General features: G+C 40.0%; 1 protein-coding gene across 1 annotated transcript; it reads left to right on the forward strand.

The window, feature by feature from the left end:
• The first annotated feature begins 394 nt into the window (after positions 1-394).
• LOC104323250 (pancreatic lipase-related protein 2) lies at positions 395-20,158 on the forward strand. The gene is made up of 14 exons (XM_069797063.1): positions 395-494; positions 4,982-5,078; positions 8,182-8,230; positions 9,036-9,190; positions 10,822-10,947; positions 12,447-12,581; positions 14,354-14,462; positions 15,088-15,204; positions 15,282-15,404; positions 16,305-16,423; positions 17,199-17,328; positions 17,606-17,717; positions 18,732-18,899; positions 19,988-20,158. Exons 2-14 carry the CDS (start codon positions 5,076-5,078, stop codon positions 20,088-20,090), a joined length of 1,449 nt encoding a protein of 482 aa, XP_069653164.1. The 5' UTR covers positions 395-494; positions 4,982-5,075; the 3' UTR covers positions 20,091-20,158.
• The last annotated feature ends 1,921 nt before the right edge of the window (positions 20,159-22,079 follow it).

Here is a 22,079-nt window from a genome sequence, read left to right on the forward strand (position 1 = left end):
AACAAACAGATAGCTGGTGAATTCCAGTGGGTGAGACAGGGCAGCAAAATTAAGCTACTGCTCTGAACTTCCCCACAGAGGAGGTTCAGCCCATCGCCTGAAACAGGAGTTTACGATAACCAGCTAACTCAGGTAAGCATTTCACGTTGAGTGTTACGAATGTTACATACAGGAACCCCTCTGAGGGCTAAAATGGCCTCATCCTGCTTTTCTTCAAACCCATAACAAAACTTCAAGAGGTGCAAATTTGGATGAATTAGATATGATGAGAGACAAGAAAAGGCAACATCTGTTATATCCAGCAATAAGGGTATCATTCTTACAAAGGTTCTCAGTCACCCACATGAAGCCTATAATTAGATGCCGTGTGGGCAGGTCCGCACCCACCGCCATGGGACTGATTCCAAGTGAAAAGAGCCGGTAGCAACCAGGATTTGACAGGGAGCTGGCTGAACGGAGCTTGCAAAGCAGCAACCCTTTCTGCATTCAGAGTGGTAAGTGGCTGAAAACTTGGGAGGGTTTCTGGGCAAGTGTCCTTACTAACTCCTGGTTGGGGCTGGAGGACTGTAAGGACTCCTGCTTAAAAAAAGACCGGCTAAACGGTATGGTCTGAGTCAACAGGCGAAAAGCAAACAGCAGCACTCAGAGTGATCCTGAGAAGACCCTGGCAGCAGTTACAAGGCTTAAAACTTTTCAATTCCAGGAAATCCCAGTAGGAGACGAGAATTTCTGGGCTATGACAATGTAATGCAGCTAGGAAAACTGGGTGGATTCAGTGGGGCTAAGGTAATTTAAGACTGAATACATCACTATGTTTTTAAAAGAAGAACAAAATGGCAGTATTTGCACATGAAATCTGGACTTTTTTTTTTTTTAAGGGAAAATGCATGAGAACACAAATAACAGCTGAAATGAAAAAGGAGGACAAATTAGGCTACAAATCAAGCATTATTAGGAGCACTGCAAATTTAAAAGTGAGAATGGAAGTGGGAAAGAATTACAGAACTGTTACATGAAAGAATGTGGCAAATGATGTATTTTGGTAGAATACCATATACAGAGAAACTTGAACTAGTCATCAGCAAGGGTCATTCTGCACTTCAGAAATGGCAAAAGGAAAACAGTGTTGGTCTTGGAGATCACTAAATTTAACAACAGTCTGATCGTGAAGAGGAACAGTGAAGGTCCTCCTGGAAAGACAGACAAGTGGCCAGATGCTGGCTGCAAGTTGGATGAAGGCTCCCTAGTTAGCACAGAACTGGCACAGCCACCTCCCAAAACTGAATCATGTTTGTTGGGTTTTTTATGATGCTTGTAGTCAGGTTAAATGATCATAATTGTCTCTGTAAATTTAAATGTATGAATATCAGTATAGGGTCAAGGTGAGAACCCTATAATTTAGGAAATCAGAGCAGGTACTGCACAAAGTCCTGAAGTGGGAAGCCAAGGACTTGATATTTAATAGGTTTTCTTTACTATTATCTTGCAATTTCTTTACATTGTTCACTATTTCTAAGCAACTGACCTAAACACCTTAAAAGCCCAAATCTTACTGAATCCTCCAATGACGAACAAATCTATGTAGAACTTTGCCTACATATTAACCTTTTATTGGAACACTTCCCATGTTAAACGCCTCAAAAAAGAATTTGCATCACTATTCTGAGTCATTATTTCAGGTTAATGCCCTAGTCCACTGTCTCAGAATCAGTTTAAGAGGTCAGTAGATACACAGAAAACTCTACTACCTAGACCAGACAACATATGTGAGCCCTGCCTTGCCCTGGCTACTACTTCGTATTGGGTGGTTTGGAGAAGGAAATCTACAAAAGGTTCTGGACATCTTTGCTCCACTACAAAATTGATTTATCTAATGTTAAATTTGTGGGTTTCAGAGCTATTCAGTTAGGATCAGTTTCCTCCTGGAGAACTTAACTCTACGCAAAAACTGGTGAGCCAGCAAGAATGGAGACTGGCTAATGCCAAGATGGACTTTTACTTAGTATTACTCGTTTGTATTGAAGTAGTGCCAAAGGGCCTTCATCCAGAATCAGAACCCTACTATGGGCTATTTATGGGGAAGGAGCTGAAGGTGAAATTAAGTCTTTTATCAATTATGCCAATTACTCTGCTACCTGAATTAGTACACCATATCACCAGCACTTTATCCAGTACCGTGCACACAAGTTTTCCGTATTTGATAGTCTGTGTCTGAGCTACCAAATGGGGACTGTGCCTAGAAGAGATGATATTCTTTGTATACTTGTAAAGAATGGGCTGAACAACAAAATTACATTCAAATAAAACAGAAAAAATTATAGCATACTTTCAAGTATTTGCATATGGGTAAATACATACCTGATCCCCTTTATGAGGCCTAAAGATATGATTGTAATATTTTTTTCCTTAGTGTCTCTTACCATTTTGGGTAATGTTACAATGCTTGGGTGTGCAATTAGCAAGTGTCCTCTAAGTGCCTCAGGCTCAAAGCCATGCAAGAATTTGCTGAGAGAACGGGAAATTTAACCTGTAACTTCTGTGCCCAAGGCTTATATGCTAAACTCTAGATGGCTTCTTCTCCTTTGTGTTGCCCTTACACTGTTAACTGAGTGCTGTGCCAAACTACTGAAAAATATGAAAGGCTAAAATAAAACACTGAAAAGACAGTACTGACAAAAATATTCTCTCTTTAAGGACAATGCCAGTTCAGAAATTATAAGAAGTATTGTTGGAGTGGTAAGGCAAGAAAAGATGGGGAAAAAAATATAAATGGTGAAAATTAAAAAGACTTGAAAGAAGGTACAGAACTTAAACTTCAGTACTGAAGGGGAAAAAGCAGACCTGAAAATTGTAAAGACAATATAAGACTGAAGGGACAGAAGATACCATGCTTAGCTTTGTTGACAGATGAAAACGAGCTAGCACTGCAGATCGTTACTGCAGAAGGAGCTGCTCCTGCTCTACTGCTGCTTGCTCTGAACATAATGATATTAACAAAGGCTGTTCCCCACCTCAGCATAGGCCGCTGAGGTGACCCTTTAACTTACCATTTGGCTTCTTTGAAACACAGGATGAAGAAGTGGAAGGCACCATCTAGGTCACTGACTCTCATCCATGCCACTTCTCACTGTCACATTAAAATGCGATAAAACTCCATCTTAAAACTAGCTATGTTTTTTGCCCTGTGACTCCAGCTGGATGGCTGTTTCAGGACAACATGCTGGACTTCATTTTTTCATGGCTAGTTCTTGTTCCACCACTACTGCTTTGTTTAAGTATCACTGCTCCTCTTCTGGTCTCAGGTTATATCTTTGGGAAACAACCATTTACACTCTGAGCCTTTGTACCTCTAGTCTAAAAGTCCTCCCTTCACTTCTTGCTCTGCAGTCCCTCTTTTCCATTCTCATGATGATCCAAGAAGACTTTCTCTCAATCTTCTCCATTTTCTCAATATCCCTCTTGAACTGTGCATGCAGCACCAATGAAATCTCTGTACTTTTTAATTAATACCCCCATCTATATATTGAATACAATATATATGCTGAAAATACTATTGTCCCAACTGTCTATGTGGAAACAGACTAACAAGTTGCCTGGCACTTCAAAAGTCACTAATAATACATTAGCAAGACTTCAAAGGCCTTTTCAGTTATTGCTTCCTCAGATGTTCACCTCCACTCTGTATGATATGCAGTGTGACAGCATTTACTTTCCCAAACAATAAAAAATAATCCCACATTCATGACCTGTATTTTTTATTTAGTAATCCCTTAGTCTGGATGTCAGTATTTTTTCAGTATGAGCTCATGTCCAGCAATACCAGTGTTGAAAGTTGGCATGCAGCGTAATGCCAGGAACTGATTCCTCTAAAACCCTAATCAGTGATGATCCATCATGAGCAGTAATTATAGGGTCAAAAAACAGGGCTAAAAGAACATGATCACAGCTTGATCATGATGTGATGCGAGGGTGCACAGTAGGAAGAGCTCTATTTGTAAATCCAGGAGTTGCCTTCTAGTTCTTTGCCTTTAGAGTCTGAGATGCAATAATTACTTAATTTTTAATCTACTTAATCCATGCATTTAATTTTTAATCTACTTAACTGTTGTAGTAGTGCATGTATATAATTTTAATTTCTTAACCAAAATACCAAGTAGCAGAGCAGATCTTATTAAAATCCGAGTATCATGAGACTTACAAAGTTGATCTTATAAAAGTGTCACGTTAGTTTGTCATGTCATGTAACTGAATTCAATTATACAACTTAATCTTTTAACAGTTTCTCACAATTTTTCTTTCATGAGTGAGTAACCTGTGGAGAGTTTCATTATTCTGCCTCAGGCTGATATCAGACTGAAACTCCATGGGTCTGAAATTCCTCAGGTCATTCATCCTATTTTTTTTTGCCTGTTAGTATATCAGTTTTCTTCAAACCTGGACTTTTATTACTAATCAATAACTTAACAAAAATTTGTCATAAGGTCTTTCTATAGCTTCTTATTTTTTTAAGGATCCCAAATATGAGTTACCAAAGTCCAATGATTTTAAAATATGTAGTTCCAGCAGCTGTTCTAAAGCAGATCTAGCATTACTGTCTGAACAGGGTATCTCCATGAACTTTTTTTCTGGTGTGAACATCAGCTGGTTTTGGTAAAGAGAGAAAAAGAAAAGTGTAAACATTTCACTTCAGTTGCATCATTGCCTTTTTTTTCCATTTTATCTAGTAATGGACCAAAAACATTGCATCTTTTTAATTCTTCCATGCATGAAGGACTCCTTAATTCATGTGTTAATTCTACTGGCCATAAATTTACACGTTGGCAATGCCATTTTCCTTATGAAACCTGTGTGACTTCTAGCTATTCATTCCCAGTTACCAATATTCCCCTTTTTTTTTTACTCTTGTATCCTTCCAGTTTCTTTCACTTTACCAAGTTGCCTGTAGGTTTTTAATCTCTTTTCTATCACTTTTTTTTTCCAGTATAAAGGTACCTAATCTTCATTAAAGAAAACGGTGGCTGTTTTGTATCCTGTTACTGTTCACCAGGAAAAAAGATAAGAAGAGTAATAAGAGAATGGTGAGTAAAATTCTTAGCAATTAGATAAATAACATATGTTGTTTAAAATTTAAAAAAAAAAAAAATCTATTTATTGTAGTGAGATTATTAGGTTAAAAATGCTGATAATTAAAACCCCTGAGATTTGGGCTTCCTTCTCATGAATAAACTGTGTGCCTGTTTGTGCGTGTCCTGAGGAAGGTGTGTGGGTATATGTGTGGGACTTAAAAATACACTGTTGACAGTCATTATGCAGACTTTCTCATATCTCAAACCATCCACTAGTGGCCCATGAATCACAGGTTGAGCAACAGTGTCCCGAAGGTGACTTGATGGCCTATTGTGAAGGACAACTACTGCTCCAGCATAGGTTTTATATATTAGGATGTCAGTCCAGGAATATTTGTAATTTATTACTATTTTTTTCTGAGCTGAACAGCAATTTGGAAATATTTAGTGCTGTTTTCCTTCAGAAGTGCATATCCTCTGTCCATTGAGTATAACAATTGAGCTCAGCATTCAGCAGCCTTCTTGCCAGCAATACTGGCTAGGCTGAGATCACATTCACAAACAAGTCATTCCAGTTCCTCTTGTTCAGCAGTAAGCTTTTTAAATGCCTAGTGGAAGAATTTTCCCCCATCAAACTGCATGTTGCCTCAACTCTTTTTACAAAGACATAATTTCTTAACCTCTTTGCAATCTTTTTGTCATTAAGTTAACATAGACCAATATAGAAAGCCTATCCACTAAAAAATTGTCTCCTACCCAAACTACACCTCTCTTTTTAACAGAATGAATCATTATTCCACAAAAAAATAAAAATTAAAAAATAATTTTCCTGCATCTTCTATTACTTACCTAGCTACATGTTAATTTCTGTTTTCTGCCTTCAAAAGAAGAACCTCTGAAAGGAAACTACTGATCACTTTTATTTGGCAACAACCTCCCACATTTTCTAAAATCATTACTCATTAGCTGCCTTTCAGATTTTGGGTCTGAAAAGAAATTATACTACCCCTCCTGCTGTAGTGTTCCCAACACGGACTATACATCTCCTGAGTATGAGAGCTCTCCATTAAATATAAGCAAATCCCACTGAGCTCTCCAATTCATTTGATGAGCCACATCTTCTGTGATTTTCCTGCACTGTCATCAGGTTCTCATCATGATGATGGGTACTTCTTGACAGATACTCCAGCTGAACAGAGGTCCTCCTTTTGGCTAACAGCTAGGACCTCTCTGTTCTTGTCTGTCACCAGCTGCTTAGAGTAACTCCTGATCCTTTATCCCTCCTACTCTTACTCACTGCCAGACTTCCTCTCCACTTTCCACTCTCCTCCAGCAGCTAGTTTTCTTCTCTGTTAACTACATCAATGGATGTGTTAGGCTTGGGAACAGAATTGTATTTCCAAGGAAATTCATGATTCGTCTCAGCTCTGCGCTTTGCAACTCCAGCTCACTGTTCAGATATTCAGCCTTGCTCCTCTGCCCTACCACAGAAACAATGAGCTATTACCACACAGGGACTTCAGAGCTGATTGGAGAGTGCTCAGAGAAACACACTCTGCCCTCTGACCTTACCCCATTTGGCTTGGTTAGAAAAGCATGTCATTACAGCCAAATAATCCAACTTCCACCAAAAAAAGCACATAGGTGGACCACATATGCCTCCTGTCTGTCATTTGACACACAAGCTTCAAGGACAAATTCTGTGAAATTCCCAATTGTTTCATGTTTGTTTCTGAGAGCATTTATTAGTATGAATGACCTTCGGAGCATTGATTTTCTAGCTTTCTCACATTGCCAAATCTCTAAAAATATCCCTTGGAGACAGTTTCCCACCAAGGAAGACTGTACCTACTAAATTTACCATTTTTTCTTAATTACTTCTAATAAGCTATCTCAGTGGCCAGGGGAGACAGCTCAAAATTTTTGCTTTACAAGAAAAGCAGTATGTTGAAAATGGGAGGCAGGTACCATAGGAAACACCTAGAAGAAGAGGAAGTTGAGACCAAGGCAAACAGGAGGGGAGAACGGTGAAATATATGGAACCCCTGCCACAGGAAAGCCAAGTGAGGAGAGGAATCTGAATAAAGTCAGGGATACAAAGGTGCATAGATGCAAAGAACCCTGGGTAAAAACAGCATAAACAGCCTGAAGATACAATCATAGAATCATTTAGGTTTGAAAAGACCTTTAAGATCATTGAGTCCAACCGTTAACCTAACACTACCAAATCTACCACTAAACCACGTCCCTAAGCACCACATCCGCATGTCTTTTAAATACCTCCAGGAATGGTGACTCAAGCACTTCCCTGGGCAGCCTGTTCCAATGCCTGACAACCCTTCTGGTGAAGAAATTTCTCCTAATATCCAATCTAAACCTCCCCTGGCACAACTTGAGGCCATTTCCTCTAGTCCTATCACTAGTTACTTGATAGAAAAGACCAGCACCCACCTCACTACAACCTCCTTTCAGGTAGTTGTAGAGAGCGATCAGGTCTCCCCTCAGCCTCCTCTTCTCCAGACTAACCAGCCCCAGTTCCCTCAGCCGCTCCTCATAAGACTTGTGCTCCAGGCCCTTCACCAGCTTCATTGCCCTCCTCTGGACACACTCCGGCACCTCAGTGTCCTTCTTGTAGTGAGCGACCCAAGCTGTCAAGCATGTAAACTTTACCAAGTTACAGGTATCACTGTCTTCATTCTACCACACGTCCCACCTGTCTCCTCACAGCTGGCAAAAATCAGGACCTTGTGATCTGATTCACTCCCTCAGCAACGTGCATGCAGCATTGGCTGTGCAAGAAATGCAACGTACAGCAAAACTGAGTGGAGGGGAAGGATCAACTCCCTTGTTCTGCTGGCAACACTCCTCCTGATGCAGCTCAGGATGTTACTGGCTGCCTTTGCTGCAAGGGCATGTTACTGGCTTATGGTCAATTGGTGTCCACCAGGACCCTCAGGTCTCTTTCTGTAAAGCTTCTTTCTGGCTGATGGGTCCCCAGTATGTACCAACCAGTGTTCAGGTGCAGGTCTTTGCATTTCTCTTTGTATTACACTCTTTTTAAAAGGACAAATCACTCTAAATAAAATGCTTAATGTATATATTCCATTTGCTTTAGGTGGTTGGAATGTGGATTATTGCATTTTATCTCCTTGGCACAGTAGCAGGTGAGACACTATATCTATAAAAACTATCACTAGAAGGTGTATTCAGATGAAAGAATATATAGGAGATGATGACTGGTATTTTCCCTTACATTGAAGCTGTAGTATGATTTGTGGGTCATTGTATGACAATGTCTATTACTGTGCATAGAATTAATGCTAAAAGGCTCTGCTCTGTTTAAATTTTATTATTAAGAATACAAGAGACATAACTCTGTCCTGAAAATTCACAGAGAAATTCAGAGCCACGTGTCCTCCTTCTATAAAGACAGTGCACGAGCTGTCTTTACATGACTGCTGTATACAAAGAACCGCTCAGGAACAGGGTGCTTAGCACAACAGACAGTGTTAAAATATAAAAGTTGAACATAAGTGAGCAAGAGACCTGCTTGATCTAGAAAAAGCTACTATATTGAAAGAAATGATCATTTCATTCACAGTACAAGGTTACTGCTTAGATATCCTTCATTCCAATGAGCAGAGACACAATGCTTTGGAGGAGGAAGCATGCAGGAGCAATTCTAACAAGCACTTCTTAAAAGACTTTTTTTAAAAGAAATTGAATTAATCCTTTACAAGCCTAGAAAATGGTGTCAAAACAGTGTCTGGGTCTTTACTTGGTTTATCCTCAAATTATTTAGCTCCCCTCGTGTTACCTGCTTCAGGCAATATCCATAAAGGAAACAAGAATGAATCTCAGTTTCCAAATTAATCATAAAATGAAATCCTTAGTTTTCTGCTCTTCAGACTATACATCATCAAGCGTAAGAGAGTCCAACATATAAAGAAGTTGTTTCTTCTACTCTAGGTAAAGAAGTTTGCTACCCCAGGCTTGGCTGTTTTACAGATGACCCACCCTGGTCTGGGGTACCGGGGAGACTGCTGACAGGTTTGCCTGACTCTCCAGAACATATGAACATCAGCTTCAATCTCTACACTAGAGAAACAGGAAATAACTCACAGGTGACATTTATTTTTAACATCAAGAACTAACTAAACCTACAAATGTTTGTTGACTTGTTAAAAAGTCTACGTCAGTCATCATAGGCAAACGAGTCAGAATAAGAAGATAGTTTGAAAGTACAGTAATGAATGTACTTGGGGTAAAGCATGAAAAAAAAATGTTGTGAATGAACTGTAGGACACAACGGCTTTCCTGGCATTTTCCTGCATGAGGATATGGGTTATGGCAGACTACCTTTTGCATGCATTTAGCTCTCTGAGGAAAGTTGAAGACTTGTTCAAATAAACAGCTTTCTGAGTATTCAGATAGGAGAGCAAATACTGCTGACTTACAGGAACGCTGAGCTAGGAAGGTATTGTGACTTTTAAAAATAAAAGTCTGAAGAAGACTGATTTTATGCGATTTCCAAACCCACATTCCACCCTGAAATCTAAGTGATTTTACATTCTTACCTGTCTCTCTGCACTCTGAAAATAAGACAGAAGTCCTCGAGTTGCTTATGCCCTGAAATACTGAGCAGAGCAATGCAGAGGAACCTGTAAGATCAGGAGCTAGGACCACATCACTTCAGTAAATGCTTATGGAGCTACTAAATGCCTTTCCGGCTCCCAAACCTAGCGTCCCGTGAGCTGTACAGGGATGTTTAGGATTCCTCTGGCATGAACTGTGATACCATCACTGCTGTTGCAGACATCATTGCTTGCAGCAAACCTGGTTGCCACGCTGAGAATCCAACTCAGGCTCTCTAAAGATGAAAGGTTATACCCATAATAAACTTTTACAATCTGCAGAGCAGGGACAGGTGAGCACACAAGATGCATTCAGCAGCAGGTTACTCAGCACTTCTGTTGTTGATAAAATAAGTCAAAATACACCTTGCACTACTTCCTAGCCACTAAACTTAAATGTATCTATGATCTAGGGCACAGCCCTTCCACACCCAAACTCCCTGAGCTCACATCACAGACCCTGTATTTGTCTGAAAACAATACAGACAGTCAACTATCATTCTCAGAGAAAAAGGAAAGCATACAATTAAGCAGCTTGCAGCAATATGTGAAGATCAGCTTCACCCCTATTGCATGCAGCTCTTGCATGAAATTCTTTCAGCCTTTCTGGAGTAGCAAAACAGGCATAGAAACATCACCTATCCACAAAAAAAAAAAAAAAAAAAAAAAAAAAAAAAAAAAAAAAAAAAAGCTGTTGCTTAGATGCAGAGCAGCACGTTGAAACCAAAGGTCAGGTCAGTAAAAGAGCAAGCTGAACCAGGAGGTGCAGAGCTGGTGGGTTGCTTTCTGGAGGAACTCGTCCAACTCGGCCCAACAGGCATCATGCGACACTGTGGCCCTTTTAGGTTGCTTCATATTCCACATAAGGGGGTTCTCCCTGCATTAAGCAAAATAGATAGGAGCAGCAGAAACCACATGGGCACAACTTCTTTGGAAACCATAGTGGAACGGAGAAAGGTGAGATACAAGGGACCCTAGACCCAAAATCACAGACTTTGTGCAGTCAAAGTAGTCCCTTCAGTCCTATAGAGGGGATGACCTAGCTGACTTTTTTCAAATGTTTGAAAGTATGAATAGATAAATTTTTTTTCTATTTTTTTTTTTTCTTTTTTTACACACAGGTGATCTCAGCAATAAATTCATCAACCATCCAAAACTCACATTTTTCCTCACGTAGGAAAACCTCTTTCATCATTCATGGATTTGGCAGCACTGGAAAAAAAGGCTGGGTGGTAGAAATGTGCTTGGTATGAGAGAGTATCCTCTGATTTCCATCAGCAGTTGTAACTACAATCTGTCAGTATCTTTTAGGTGCTAATGCTCGCCTTCCATTTTGCAATTCATTAGGTAATAGCAGATACCAATCAAGAAGTAAATTTCACAAAAGCCAAAATGTTCCCACTCTGGAAGATGCAGCATAGTCAAGGCTTCTTGGTCATCTCTGACATTTTGCTTCTCCAGAGAGTTTCCATCCTCAAACCCTACAGATCAGATCAAAGCCATAAACTGAACACAGATGTCCCCAGTCTCTACACCAATGTCAGAATATCGGATTAGACACACCAATTCACTACCTCTCCCATTAGGAGCAATTGAACCGTCCTTCAGTCAAAAGGCCTTCCTGAGTTGTAAAGCTCAAGTTTCATTCTGCAAATAGTATTCTTGTTCACCACTATTCAGTTCTTAAAAAAAAAACCCACACCAAAACACAAAACTTTTTGTTTGATCATAGAGTGCAACGTAAAAAGATTTGAAATGTGGAAACTACCACAAAACCAGCAGAACGTACTGTGTCAATGACAGCCTTGGCTCTGATGGATAAGCAAAACCTACTCTAGTTTCTGCTTCTTCCACAGTGGCAGGGAAAAGGACAAGCTAGAAAAAGACCACCACTGAATCTGCAGTCACAGATCTGCAGCATTATTTTTGTTCATAAATCTATGAAAACTTTTAATCTAGAATATTAACTTTCCAATTTTTTCAGTTGAAAAGAAACAGCAATTCTATCTGCCTCTCCACACTACAAACTTATGGTGCCTACAGGAGAGAAGAGAGTCCAGGATTCAATATGCTATCACTTCAAGCTTCTGTCTTCCTTGTCCTTCACCTTCAGCTGTTTATCATGGATTAATTTTTGTTTCCACTCCTTGTTCTTTCTCAAACCTTAAGTAAGCCTTAGTGACAGAGAGCTACAACTGCAGACTTTAATACATGATTCTTCCAGTGGAAAAATCACTGATGTCTGCAAGACTGACCAGTACCAAAGCGACCAATGCATTAGTTTGCTTTGCTGAAATAGCAACTTTCTACTCTGCTCCAAAACTTTCCAGTCTGACATGACTTTCTCAGTTTTAAAGGCACTTGGTAAATAAGTCTACTTCCCATGCTAGTCAGTTAAACCACCAACATCCCTCAAAGAAAGTCACATACCGTATATAGAAACTACTGTGCAGTTGTGTGGCTTTTTCATATTATTTCAAATATGTATACAAACGGCTTATAATGTAAAATATTTTTATTAAGGTCTTTCATAATTGATACTTTTTGGATGAATGCCTTGTTATATTCCACTTTGTAAGAAGATGCATGTTTCAGTGTCATACAGGCTACAGTGAAGAGTACGGGTTAGTAAAGAATGAGAAATTCCATTATTATATTACCTTTTAACATTTATTCTGATTTAAGTTGAATCTCTGTTTGTTATTTTGTTTCCTTAAATACTTTGCTTTATGTGTTCCCACATCAGCTCTTACTGGAAGTGGAAAATATCAACTGCATTGCTGTCGATTGGCACGAAGGTGCAAAAGGCACCTACGTCAGTGCAGTGAACAACATCCGTGTGATTGGGGCTGAGGTTGCTTATTTCATAAAAACTTTGCAGGTAAAAGACACAGCTACAATTCTTAAGTGTTTGTAGTGGGGTTATGATGCTGCTGCTTTGATTTTGAACCTTGTCCAGTACGGTCAGCCAGTGCTTCAGGAAGAGCTGTACAATGCATGCAGTTGAGATCCATCTAATTATACTAATTATCAACTCTGGAAGGACTTCTCACAGTCACAAAAGACGCAAATTAAGCTAATGTGGTTGAAAAGAGGTGCCAATTAATTAAAGACCAGTAGGTGGCAACATTTCCATATGATGATACAGGCAAGAAGGCATTCAATGGAAATGAGGCAAGGCCTACAAGTTCAGCGCTTACAGGATTTTTTCCAGCATTATATAAGTGTGCTAGAAGTAAATTAGTATCTCAGCACCACTGAAACGAGCAGGAGCTGGCTCACTTGATAATGCCATATTTGCCTGTCTACAGGCACCAGAAACTGTCCAGCTGTTGCCTTCTACCTGTGAATTTCCTGAAGGCAAATGTTCATTTACACATATAGCGCAGAACTGCTTAGCTGCAAAGTTTAAGAGTACCAGTATTTCCCACTGACTTCAGAAAGACTTGTGAGTACTTAGAACTGCTGAAAATCAGAACCCTGCCTAGCTATGGACTTGATCCTGGTCAGGAGGTGTTCATCTTAAAGTGCTGCAATAGAGAGTTCAGAGCCCACAAAGCAAAGCTCCAACTTTTTGAGCACCTGAGTATCAAAGAACACCTCCCCAGAATCTGCTGGGGTACAATCTACTGTTTCTACCTAGGAAACTCCTACCTAGCCTCACACGTTTGCTTCTGTATCTTTCTTCTTTGTGTACAAATCCCAGGGCACTCAAAGATGGGCTCAGTTTCTCATTTAGTATCTCTATTACTGCCCCATTTGCAGTCTAGGCCCCTCTTTCTTCCATTACAAAAATGCATAAATGATCCTTAGACTTTCTTTTCTTTTCCCCAATTTAAAAGCTTCTGAAGTTTGACTTTAGGAAAAAAATAAGCTGCATGGTAAATAGAAGCACTGCAATAAAATGTATTCAGAGGAATCTGCTGTCTAACAATAAAGGTAGACAGGCCAGTACTACCCATATTTTTTTAATTTGGTAGATGCATGACAAAACAAAACCAAACCATGTAAAAACCTCAAGCAATTAGCAACCAATCCTTGTTGTCTTTGGTCACTACAAAACCAAGCAAACCCCTGGATGAAATATGACCCTGCATGCAGCCTACACGCTGATTAATCTCCATTTCCACCTTCAACACATGCGTAATATCTCAGCAGTGCAGGTCTTGTACAGGTGACATCTGCCAAAGAGGACAATGAATGTCACCCCACTAAACTTGTCAGTGGAAATATTATTGAGTGATATGATCACACGTTCTAAGCAGACACATGGAGAACAGACTTGATAAAAAAGGGCTCCATAACAGAGTAAATAAAGAAAAAATAAGATCATTTTGATAGAAGATGAAATTAGGGGTTGATCCACATGAGAAAGAACGTTCGTATTTTGTCACCAAGGGTAGCTGAATACGGTAACCATATGCCAACACTACAACAGTGAATCTGTCATCACTAGACATTTAAAATTCTAGATTGGATCATTTTTCTTTCAAGTCTTAGTGTAATTCAAACAATAATTAACTCGTACTCTCACCCTGTTTGCTACGCAGAAAGTCAGTCTAGATGGTCCCAAAGGCCCATCATGTAAGACACCCTCTTTGCTTGCTATTTAAAGCCTGTGTTCTTGTCTCCCACCACCACCTTAACAATCAGAAAATCTTCAGATATTCCCCTCGGGAAATCCATTTAATTGGCCACAGTCTGGGAGCACATACTGCAGGAGAGGCGGGAAGAAGGATCCAAGGCATCAGACGGATAACAGGTAGGCTGTTCACCGAGGTGCAGAGCTAACATAGCACGGTTCTAAAGGAAAGAAACTTGCAACACACTGGTCTGTAGACTGGAATTAAATCATTGGCAGTGCTGGAGACACCTTGCATAAGAGCAGGCAAACTTTATGCTTCTCAGAAACAAGGGTAATTATTACATCTTCTTTCTCTAGTTAGGTTAAAAACTCTTTAGTGGAAGACTTTAGTGGAAGGACAAACATAGTTAATAAGTTTGTAACATTATTGTCATTCACTGGGTTACATCAAGCCCTACACAAAGACAAAGCAACATACCAAGAATCCTTAGTTTTTCCTATTCGTAAAGCTTTACAGGCTAGTAATAAGCTCACAGGTTATAAAATACCTCCTTCATAGTAATACAATGCCATTATACAGTCTATTGGAAAATATTTTACATCTGTTGGAATAAGTTTGCCAAAAGGTTCATAAAACCATATGATTGCATGTTTTTTTCAGTTTAGCTCAGAATTCACATCATTATTATTCAAGATGCTTTCTGCAATACTCAATATGTGATGTTGTAAGTTGGCAAAAGACATACTAACACGTGCAACACTTCTCTCCCTCCCTCAACCAATAAATGTGGGGTTTTTTTAGGCTTAGATCCTGCTGGGCCCTATTTTGAAGGTACTCCTCCTGAGGTGAGACTGGATCCTTCAGATGCAGACTTTGTTGATATTATTCACAGTAACGCTGCTCACTTCCCTGCCATAGGTAAGTGTTCATGTGCAAGTAAATATCTGCAGGGATGGGCATGCCACTAAGACACTGGTGACACATGTGTATCTCAGGGTTTGGAATGTATAACACCACCGGTCACCTGGACTTTTACCCAAATGGAGGAAGTGTGATGCCTGGATGCACTGATTTCATTCCAGAGATGAAGCAAAGTGATTTTGAAGTTATCATTGCAGGTAAACATACATTCCCAACATGCATAGTACTTTATTTTCGTTCAATCCTGAAACATGAACTGTGAAAGTAACTGTCTGTTTGGGAGAAAACAGCAAAACAAAATTGATTTTTGCTTATTTACTCATAAATTAGAAAAGGCAGTAAGAAACAATAAAGGCTGGATCAGAAAAGTGTTACCCAGGGAACGCTGTAGGGAAAGGAGGTATAATACAGGCCTAAGCTTTACTTCTGTAATTTGAAATTGGACCTGCAGAACACATAAAGGCGCAGAACACATAAAGGCACAGAACAGGGAGTGTGCAAGTCCAACAGCCCAACCACCCCAGCAGGAGGTTTTCCAGGCTGAGATAGGCCAGCGTCATGACTAAACCGACAGTATGTCACCACCACCTTTGGTTCCTTGCAGATGCTGCAAAGAGCATCCAACACTTTCAAAGGCATGAATTAGACAAAAGCACTCAGTGTTTCCAGGGACTGTACATGCTTCACCTCTCCACCTGAGACTTCTCTCTCTTCACAGGCTTTGGAGAGGTTGGCAGAAGGCTGGTAGATTCCTCTTGCTCTATTAAGCCTTTTAAAACTATAAATAATGTCATCTTGCTGTGACATCTCATATATATGTGGCTGTCTTCTTAAAAGGGACTATTACACCATAGCAGACTAATGCATCTCACTTGAAATTTTGGCATAACTGGCACACAGTTCTCTGGATAAAACACAGACAAAACAGTAACTTTTACTGCAACTTGAAATGTGTAAAACTGGATGAAAAATTATTACAAGACCATGCTGCTCTTCTGTTCCATGCCTTGGCTGTTTCCATGGTGAGGCAAGTGCAACTTCTTGTACCGGAGAACAGGAGGTTATTTCACAGATGCTCATAAACTTTGTTCCAACAGATGCTACAATCATTGGGGGGTGCCATCACTCACGCAGCCATGAGTTTTATTTTGAAAGTATCCTCCATCCCACTGGATACCTTGGATATCCCTGTGAAACGTACAAATCTTTTGAGGCAGTAAGTATATCAACCCAGGAATGGGTGAGCTGTAAAGAAAATAATCCAGGTCTCCTCACTCACGATAGGTCCCACTATGTGCACAGAGCGCTTGGATGCTGATGGTTGTGCTTTCATGGTGTGGTTTGGTAGGAAGAAGCACACAGCGAAGCACAGGCACAGTGGCTCCATCAACTATTCCGCTCTGAAAAATGAATCCTGAAGCACAGATGATTTCACCCAATAGGAAAAAAAATTAAACCCCATACAATCCTCACTCTAAACTTTTATGCAAAGAGCACATAGGTTAGATGTATCTACCCTACTAATTCCTGGGTGAAAGAAGAGACATTTGGAGCCTCCAAAATCATTGACTCTTCTCTAATTTACACTGGGCACTGATTAGAGCACCTAAACAAATGCACTTACGAATGATGTTCCTTTTTTCCCCCTCCATATCGTGTTGCAAAGTGGATACAGGCAAGTTCCCTTCCACTGGGAGGGTAAAATTGGCTTATATTTTGTCCTAGACTCTAGCTGAAAAATATTTGAACTAGGGATTTTCAAACCATCATCCACACAGGTATTAAACCTGCTTATTCCACACACCACTGGTATGCCTAAGTGCAGACGCCGTTATCTGAAACAAGTTTATCAGGTTTTGGTGGTAAGATATGACAACACACAGCACTGCCACAGCCTTGCAAGATCAGAACAGCATCTTGATCTTTAATTTTGTCAGAGCTAGGATGAAAAAAACCCACTCCTCATTAACTGATGCTTGTCTTTTCCCTAGGGAGACTGCTTCCCATGTTCCCAGGAGGGATGTCCAATGATGGGCCACTATGCTGACAGATTCCCAGCTAAATTGAAGAGGGTAAACCAAAAGTATTTTTTAAATACAGCAGCAGACCCACCTTTTGCTAGTAAGTGGAGGAGGTTTGTTACAGTTGATCATCTGTTTGAAAAGTGATTGCCTTGATGTGATTTACAGCCATGCACTTCTGTTGCTTCTATAAACAAGTGCTAACATCTCTGACAAAAAAATGCTACATTAGTTACCAAAATTCAAGCTCACCGAGTCTTTCATTTGCCAACATGAATGAATTCCAGTTAGGAAAGAAAGAACTTTCCAGTATACTAGCATTTTTAGATCTCTCATATCAATGACAATCTAGTTTTATTTTGCTTGTCTTTATGCAGCTTGGAGACAAAAAGTATTTATCAAACTGTCTGGTGTAAAGAAAATGAGGGGGGACATAAACCTAGTTTTCCATGACACAGAGGGGAACACAAAAGAATATGAAATTGCCAGGTAAGATAAACTAATATTTCCCTATAGCATTTAATGCTGCTAACCTTAATCTACACATTTTCCACATATTTAAGCAGTGCAAACACTTATTTTGTGTTGCAGACATTCTACTTAACATCAGATATGAAAAAAAGTTATCCTGTAGATAAGACCTATGAGGGCAGATGGATGGTTGCAAAAAGGAAATGAAAGTCACTTCCTTTCCATGAATTATGTGACTTTACAATAAATTAGGAATACAGTTTGACAGAAGTGCTGTGTTTCCCTGAGTTGCTCCTAAAAAAAATAAATTTACACCTCTGGAATGCATGTAATTCATAGAGTGCTCACTCGTTACATACATGCTTTAGCACTGTCGCTCCCACATTAGCATGGCATCACACGTGTCAGCATACTCTCTCCACGTGCTGACAAGACTCTCTGCTCTGCCAGTGACTTGCTGTATGATCTCAGGCAAGGTAATCCTGTGCCTGAACTTATCAAATTTGCTAAATGGTACATTTATATAATCTGGCCAGTGAGCTTCATTCACAGCTCACATCATCTCCCACTGACTACCAAAATAGCAGCTCCCACTGTCTTCTGTACCTGCTCCAAACCAAGCACTTCCACGCATTCTCCTGCCATACTCTGTGCATGTGCAGACCAAAGCCCCACAGAAGTTCCCAGATCTTCTATAAAATCCTCCCTAAAAACCTTGCCTGGAGCTCTTCCTGCAGTGATACCTGCAAAATTCAGCACCCTTGGAGGCTGGAGGCAGCGTCACCCTTATCTCCCGGTGGTCTCCTGCCACATGCATATTTAAAGTTTCCAATATTGTTTTTCACCCTCTCCCTGTTCAGAGCATAACACCCCAGAGTCCTGGTCCAGTGCTCTGTAATGTTGCAAAGAACAGCAAAAGTGCAAATTTCTGTTGTAGCAAAGGGGAAAACCCAACTCTTGTGGAGAATGTGATTTAGTTCAGTAATCTCTAAACTGTTAAACTTAGCATTGCTGTCTTCATTTTATTTGCAGTGGAGTCCTCTCTCAAGACCAAGTTTATACAAAATACCTTGATGTTGAAATTAACCCCCAAAATACTAAAAAAATTGAATTTCTCTGGAATAAAACCATATTCACTCTGCTCTGGGCAAGACTGGGAGCAGAAACAGTCAATATAACTCATGGAGAAGATGGACATAGGTAAGTATATCCCTTTTACAGGTCAGAAGGAATGGGAAAGGAGTGCAAAAACTCTGGGACACAGGATTGAAAACTGATCTTAATAAATTGGACACATGGTTTGTAATCAACAATGTGAATTTCAGTAACGACAAGAACAAGATATTACACTGTGGACAGAAAATCAAATGTTCGAGTACAAGCCAGGGAATAACTGTCTGGAAAGGAATACAGCAGTGAATAATTTGGAATGTATACTGTTTTGCCACTGCAAAACAATTACAAACCAAGATAAAGCAAGTCTCATTCCCAGGTGCATTACCAGGAGTATTGTACAGAAGATCCAGGGAGTAATTATTCTAATTTGAATAATTGGGGTAAGACTGTAACCAGAAGCAGGGTCATTTTCAAGGTTGGAGACTATACTTCAGGAACAATGCACACAGACTGAAGTCTGGAAAAAATAGCAAAAGAGATTTAGAAAACTTGATCTGTGTAGAGCAGCTGAAGGAAATGTGTTTCCCAATAAAGAAAAGCCTGGAGAGGAGCATAAAAACATATGCATAAAGTGTCCATGAAAGGCAACAGTCAACTATTCCACATATCTACTGGGTTTAGGTCAAGGTTTAATTGATGTATTTTACAACAGAAGAAATATTGGTTAGATATTAGGAAAAAAACTTCTTCACAGTTTGGCATTGACAAGGATTATTTGGAGAAGCTGATGAACTCCCTTTCAGTGTGAGCTCCTAAAAGAAAAGCTGCAAAGCTTTGATTGGGGAAATCTAGTTAAGCACCTAGCCTAAATAAAGGGAGCTTAACAAAACGCCTTTTTGACTTTATCTAGAGCTCTGTATTTATGAATTTAGAGATTATTTTTATTCATGTATTAAAACTCAAATTTTACAGCTGCTCCCCAAAAGAAGGAAATTCAGCTTGTTACTGTTAATATGCAGATGCTAATATTCTGTACAGCAGGCTTTTAAGAAGGCTTAAGTGGGATTATGGATTGAACTAACAACCCTCAAGGTGACAGCTGACAACCTTTCGTTTTTCTTTGGGGGAAAATAGATAAATAAATCTTGATTCAAGTATTTTTTTCTTCTCAGGTCAACTTTTTGTGGCCATGGAACTGTGACATATGGAGTTCCCCAATTGCTTACACCTTGCGAGAAGGTCACCGGGTACAACTGTTCTGTAAACAGCAGCTGAGCAAACCATCAGTCCTGTGCATGAGAATGTTCGTACACAAGGCTATTAAAGCAAAAAATCAAACTGCCTATTGCTTCCTTTATTTTTTCAGTTCTTTGCAAACACACTTGTCAATTTTTTTCATGTTTGGACCAAGTTTATTGTGCTTGTAATTACGGAGGCAACTGGAAATCATATATGCTAAAATCCATTTATAACAGTGCACAGTCTTACTCTACCAGTGCCTCAAGATAAGAGCTGTTTCCCACCACGTTGATAATTTGCCAGATTTTCTGTCTATCAAACACTCTCAAGGCAGCACATTACCTCAGCACACCCCTGGGGCTGGGAATAGCCCCAAACACCTCCTTTCTGCAACCTATGCTACTGCTCAAAATTTTCCAGCCCCACACAAGAGCACTGCCCTCAGAAGATGCTGTGGGATGAGGCAGGAGCAGAACAAGACCAAGATATTTCTTCAGCGGGTCAGAACAGGACTTTGTACGCTGCACCTTCATGGAAGCAACAGATGAAGGCAAACCTCAAGTGTTCCCCGCTTTGGAAGAAACGAAACAGCTCAATCACAGCACCTGGCTACTGCTTAATTTCAAACACATACCTTTGCTATGGCCTCTGACAATCCTGGAGAGAAACTCTGACTTTGAATAACTCCAGGCTTTGCAAAACCTAGGACTGACTATTTCACATTAAAATGAACACTACTGCTCTGCAAAGCATGGCACGAGTAAGCCACCTGGAGCTTTAGGAGACCAAGGCAGTGGATATTTTTCTAAGTATAAAAACCAACTTGAGCTAATGAATAGGAAGCAAGAGTTAATAATTTATTCAGTCTCATTTCCCCATGTTTGATAAACAATGTACAAGCACTTGGGCACATAAACTTCTAAGAAATAGGAGTAGAAATACAATATTAAGAACATATTTATAATGAGTATAAATATCTGAATGAATTTTTTTTTAAAAAAAGAACAACAGTCATTGTTGTATCCTTGACTAAACACTAATCAAGCCTGTATGAAATTAGAAGCATAATTAAACACAAGCCTGAGGTTCAGCCAAGGGAGACCTGCAGTCCCGAGTACTGCAAGTGCCCCAGGGACTTGAGGGGTGGCAAGGGAAACGTGAACAATGGTGGGAAGCACCGTGCCGCATCCCAGGAGAGAGACACGGCATCCTGCAGCACCAGAAATCCAGTCCTCTCCTCTGCCTGCTTCCTATTCCAGACTACAGCTTCTTCAGGACTGCAGAAACATAGCTAGGCCTTTATTTATCACTTTCTTTCTCAAAAGCTGTCTTTCTTCCAACAGCTCCTGGCTGTAAGGTCGCAAGGACCAGAACAGCTCCTCCAGGCACAGAGAGCATCCTGCATTGTACTGGGGACACACATCCCAGCCCTACCCCTTCTTCCCAAAGGAGAGGCAAGCAGCTGAAACCCATCTGCCACGGCCTAAAGAATGTCTAGTTGGTCAGTTTGCCCTGTGTTAACACTGTGTTGAATAAGAGCAGCAGACTAACTATGATAAAATCCTAACTCAGATCTTTTCCACCAGCTCTTAAATTAAATGGGAAAGACTGTTCCCCCCTCATTTTGAACAAGTGTTAAAACTTGTCAGTGTACTAGGGCATGTACCGGTTCTCCTGTATCACTGATAAGAACATGTTTATAGACTAAAATGCTACTTCAATTAAGGACGGGAGCACTGAGCTCTAAATTAGTATCAAAGGTGATATTTTAGAAAAATTTAAAACTTCACTACTGTTTAAAGAAATAAACCCCACTAGTACGGATGATAGCAGTGTAATACCTATACACACAGCTGGTATCCATTTGGTCGTTCCCAGAGGTGGAGATTAGGGAACATCAGCTCTGTAAAGATAGATGGCCACAGCAAAAAAGCATAGCCACACTGACAAAGCTTTCTCGGTAAAGAGTTAGCAGAGGTCTCGCTGCTTCTTGAGTTCACTTACAGCCTTCTCCTGGAGAAGAAC

The sequence above is a fragment of the Haliaeetus albicilla genome, chromosome 11 (genome assembly GCF_947461875.1).
Source record: "Haliaeetus albicilla chromosome 11, bHalAlb1.1, whole genome shotgun sequence".
NCBI classification, from domain to species: domain Eukaryota; kingdom Metazoa; phylum Chordata; class Aves; order Accipitriformes; family Accipitridae; genus Haliaeetus; species Haliaeetus albicilla.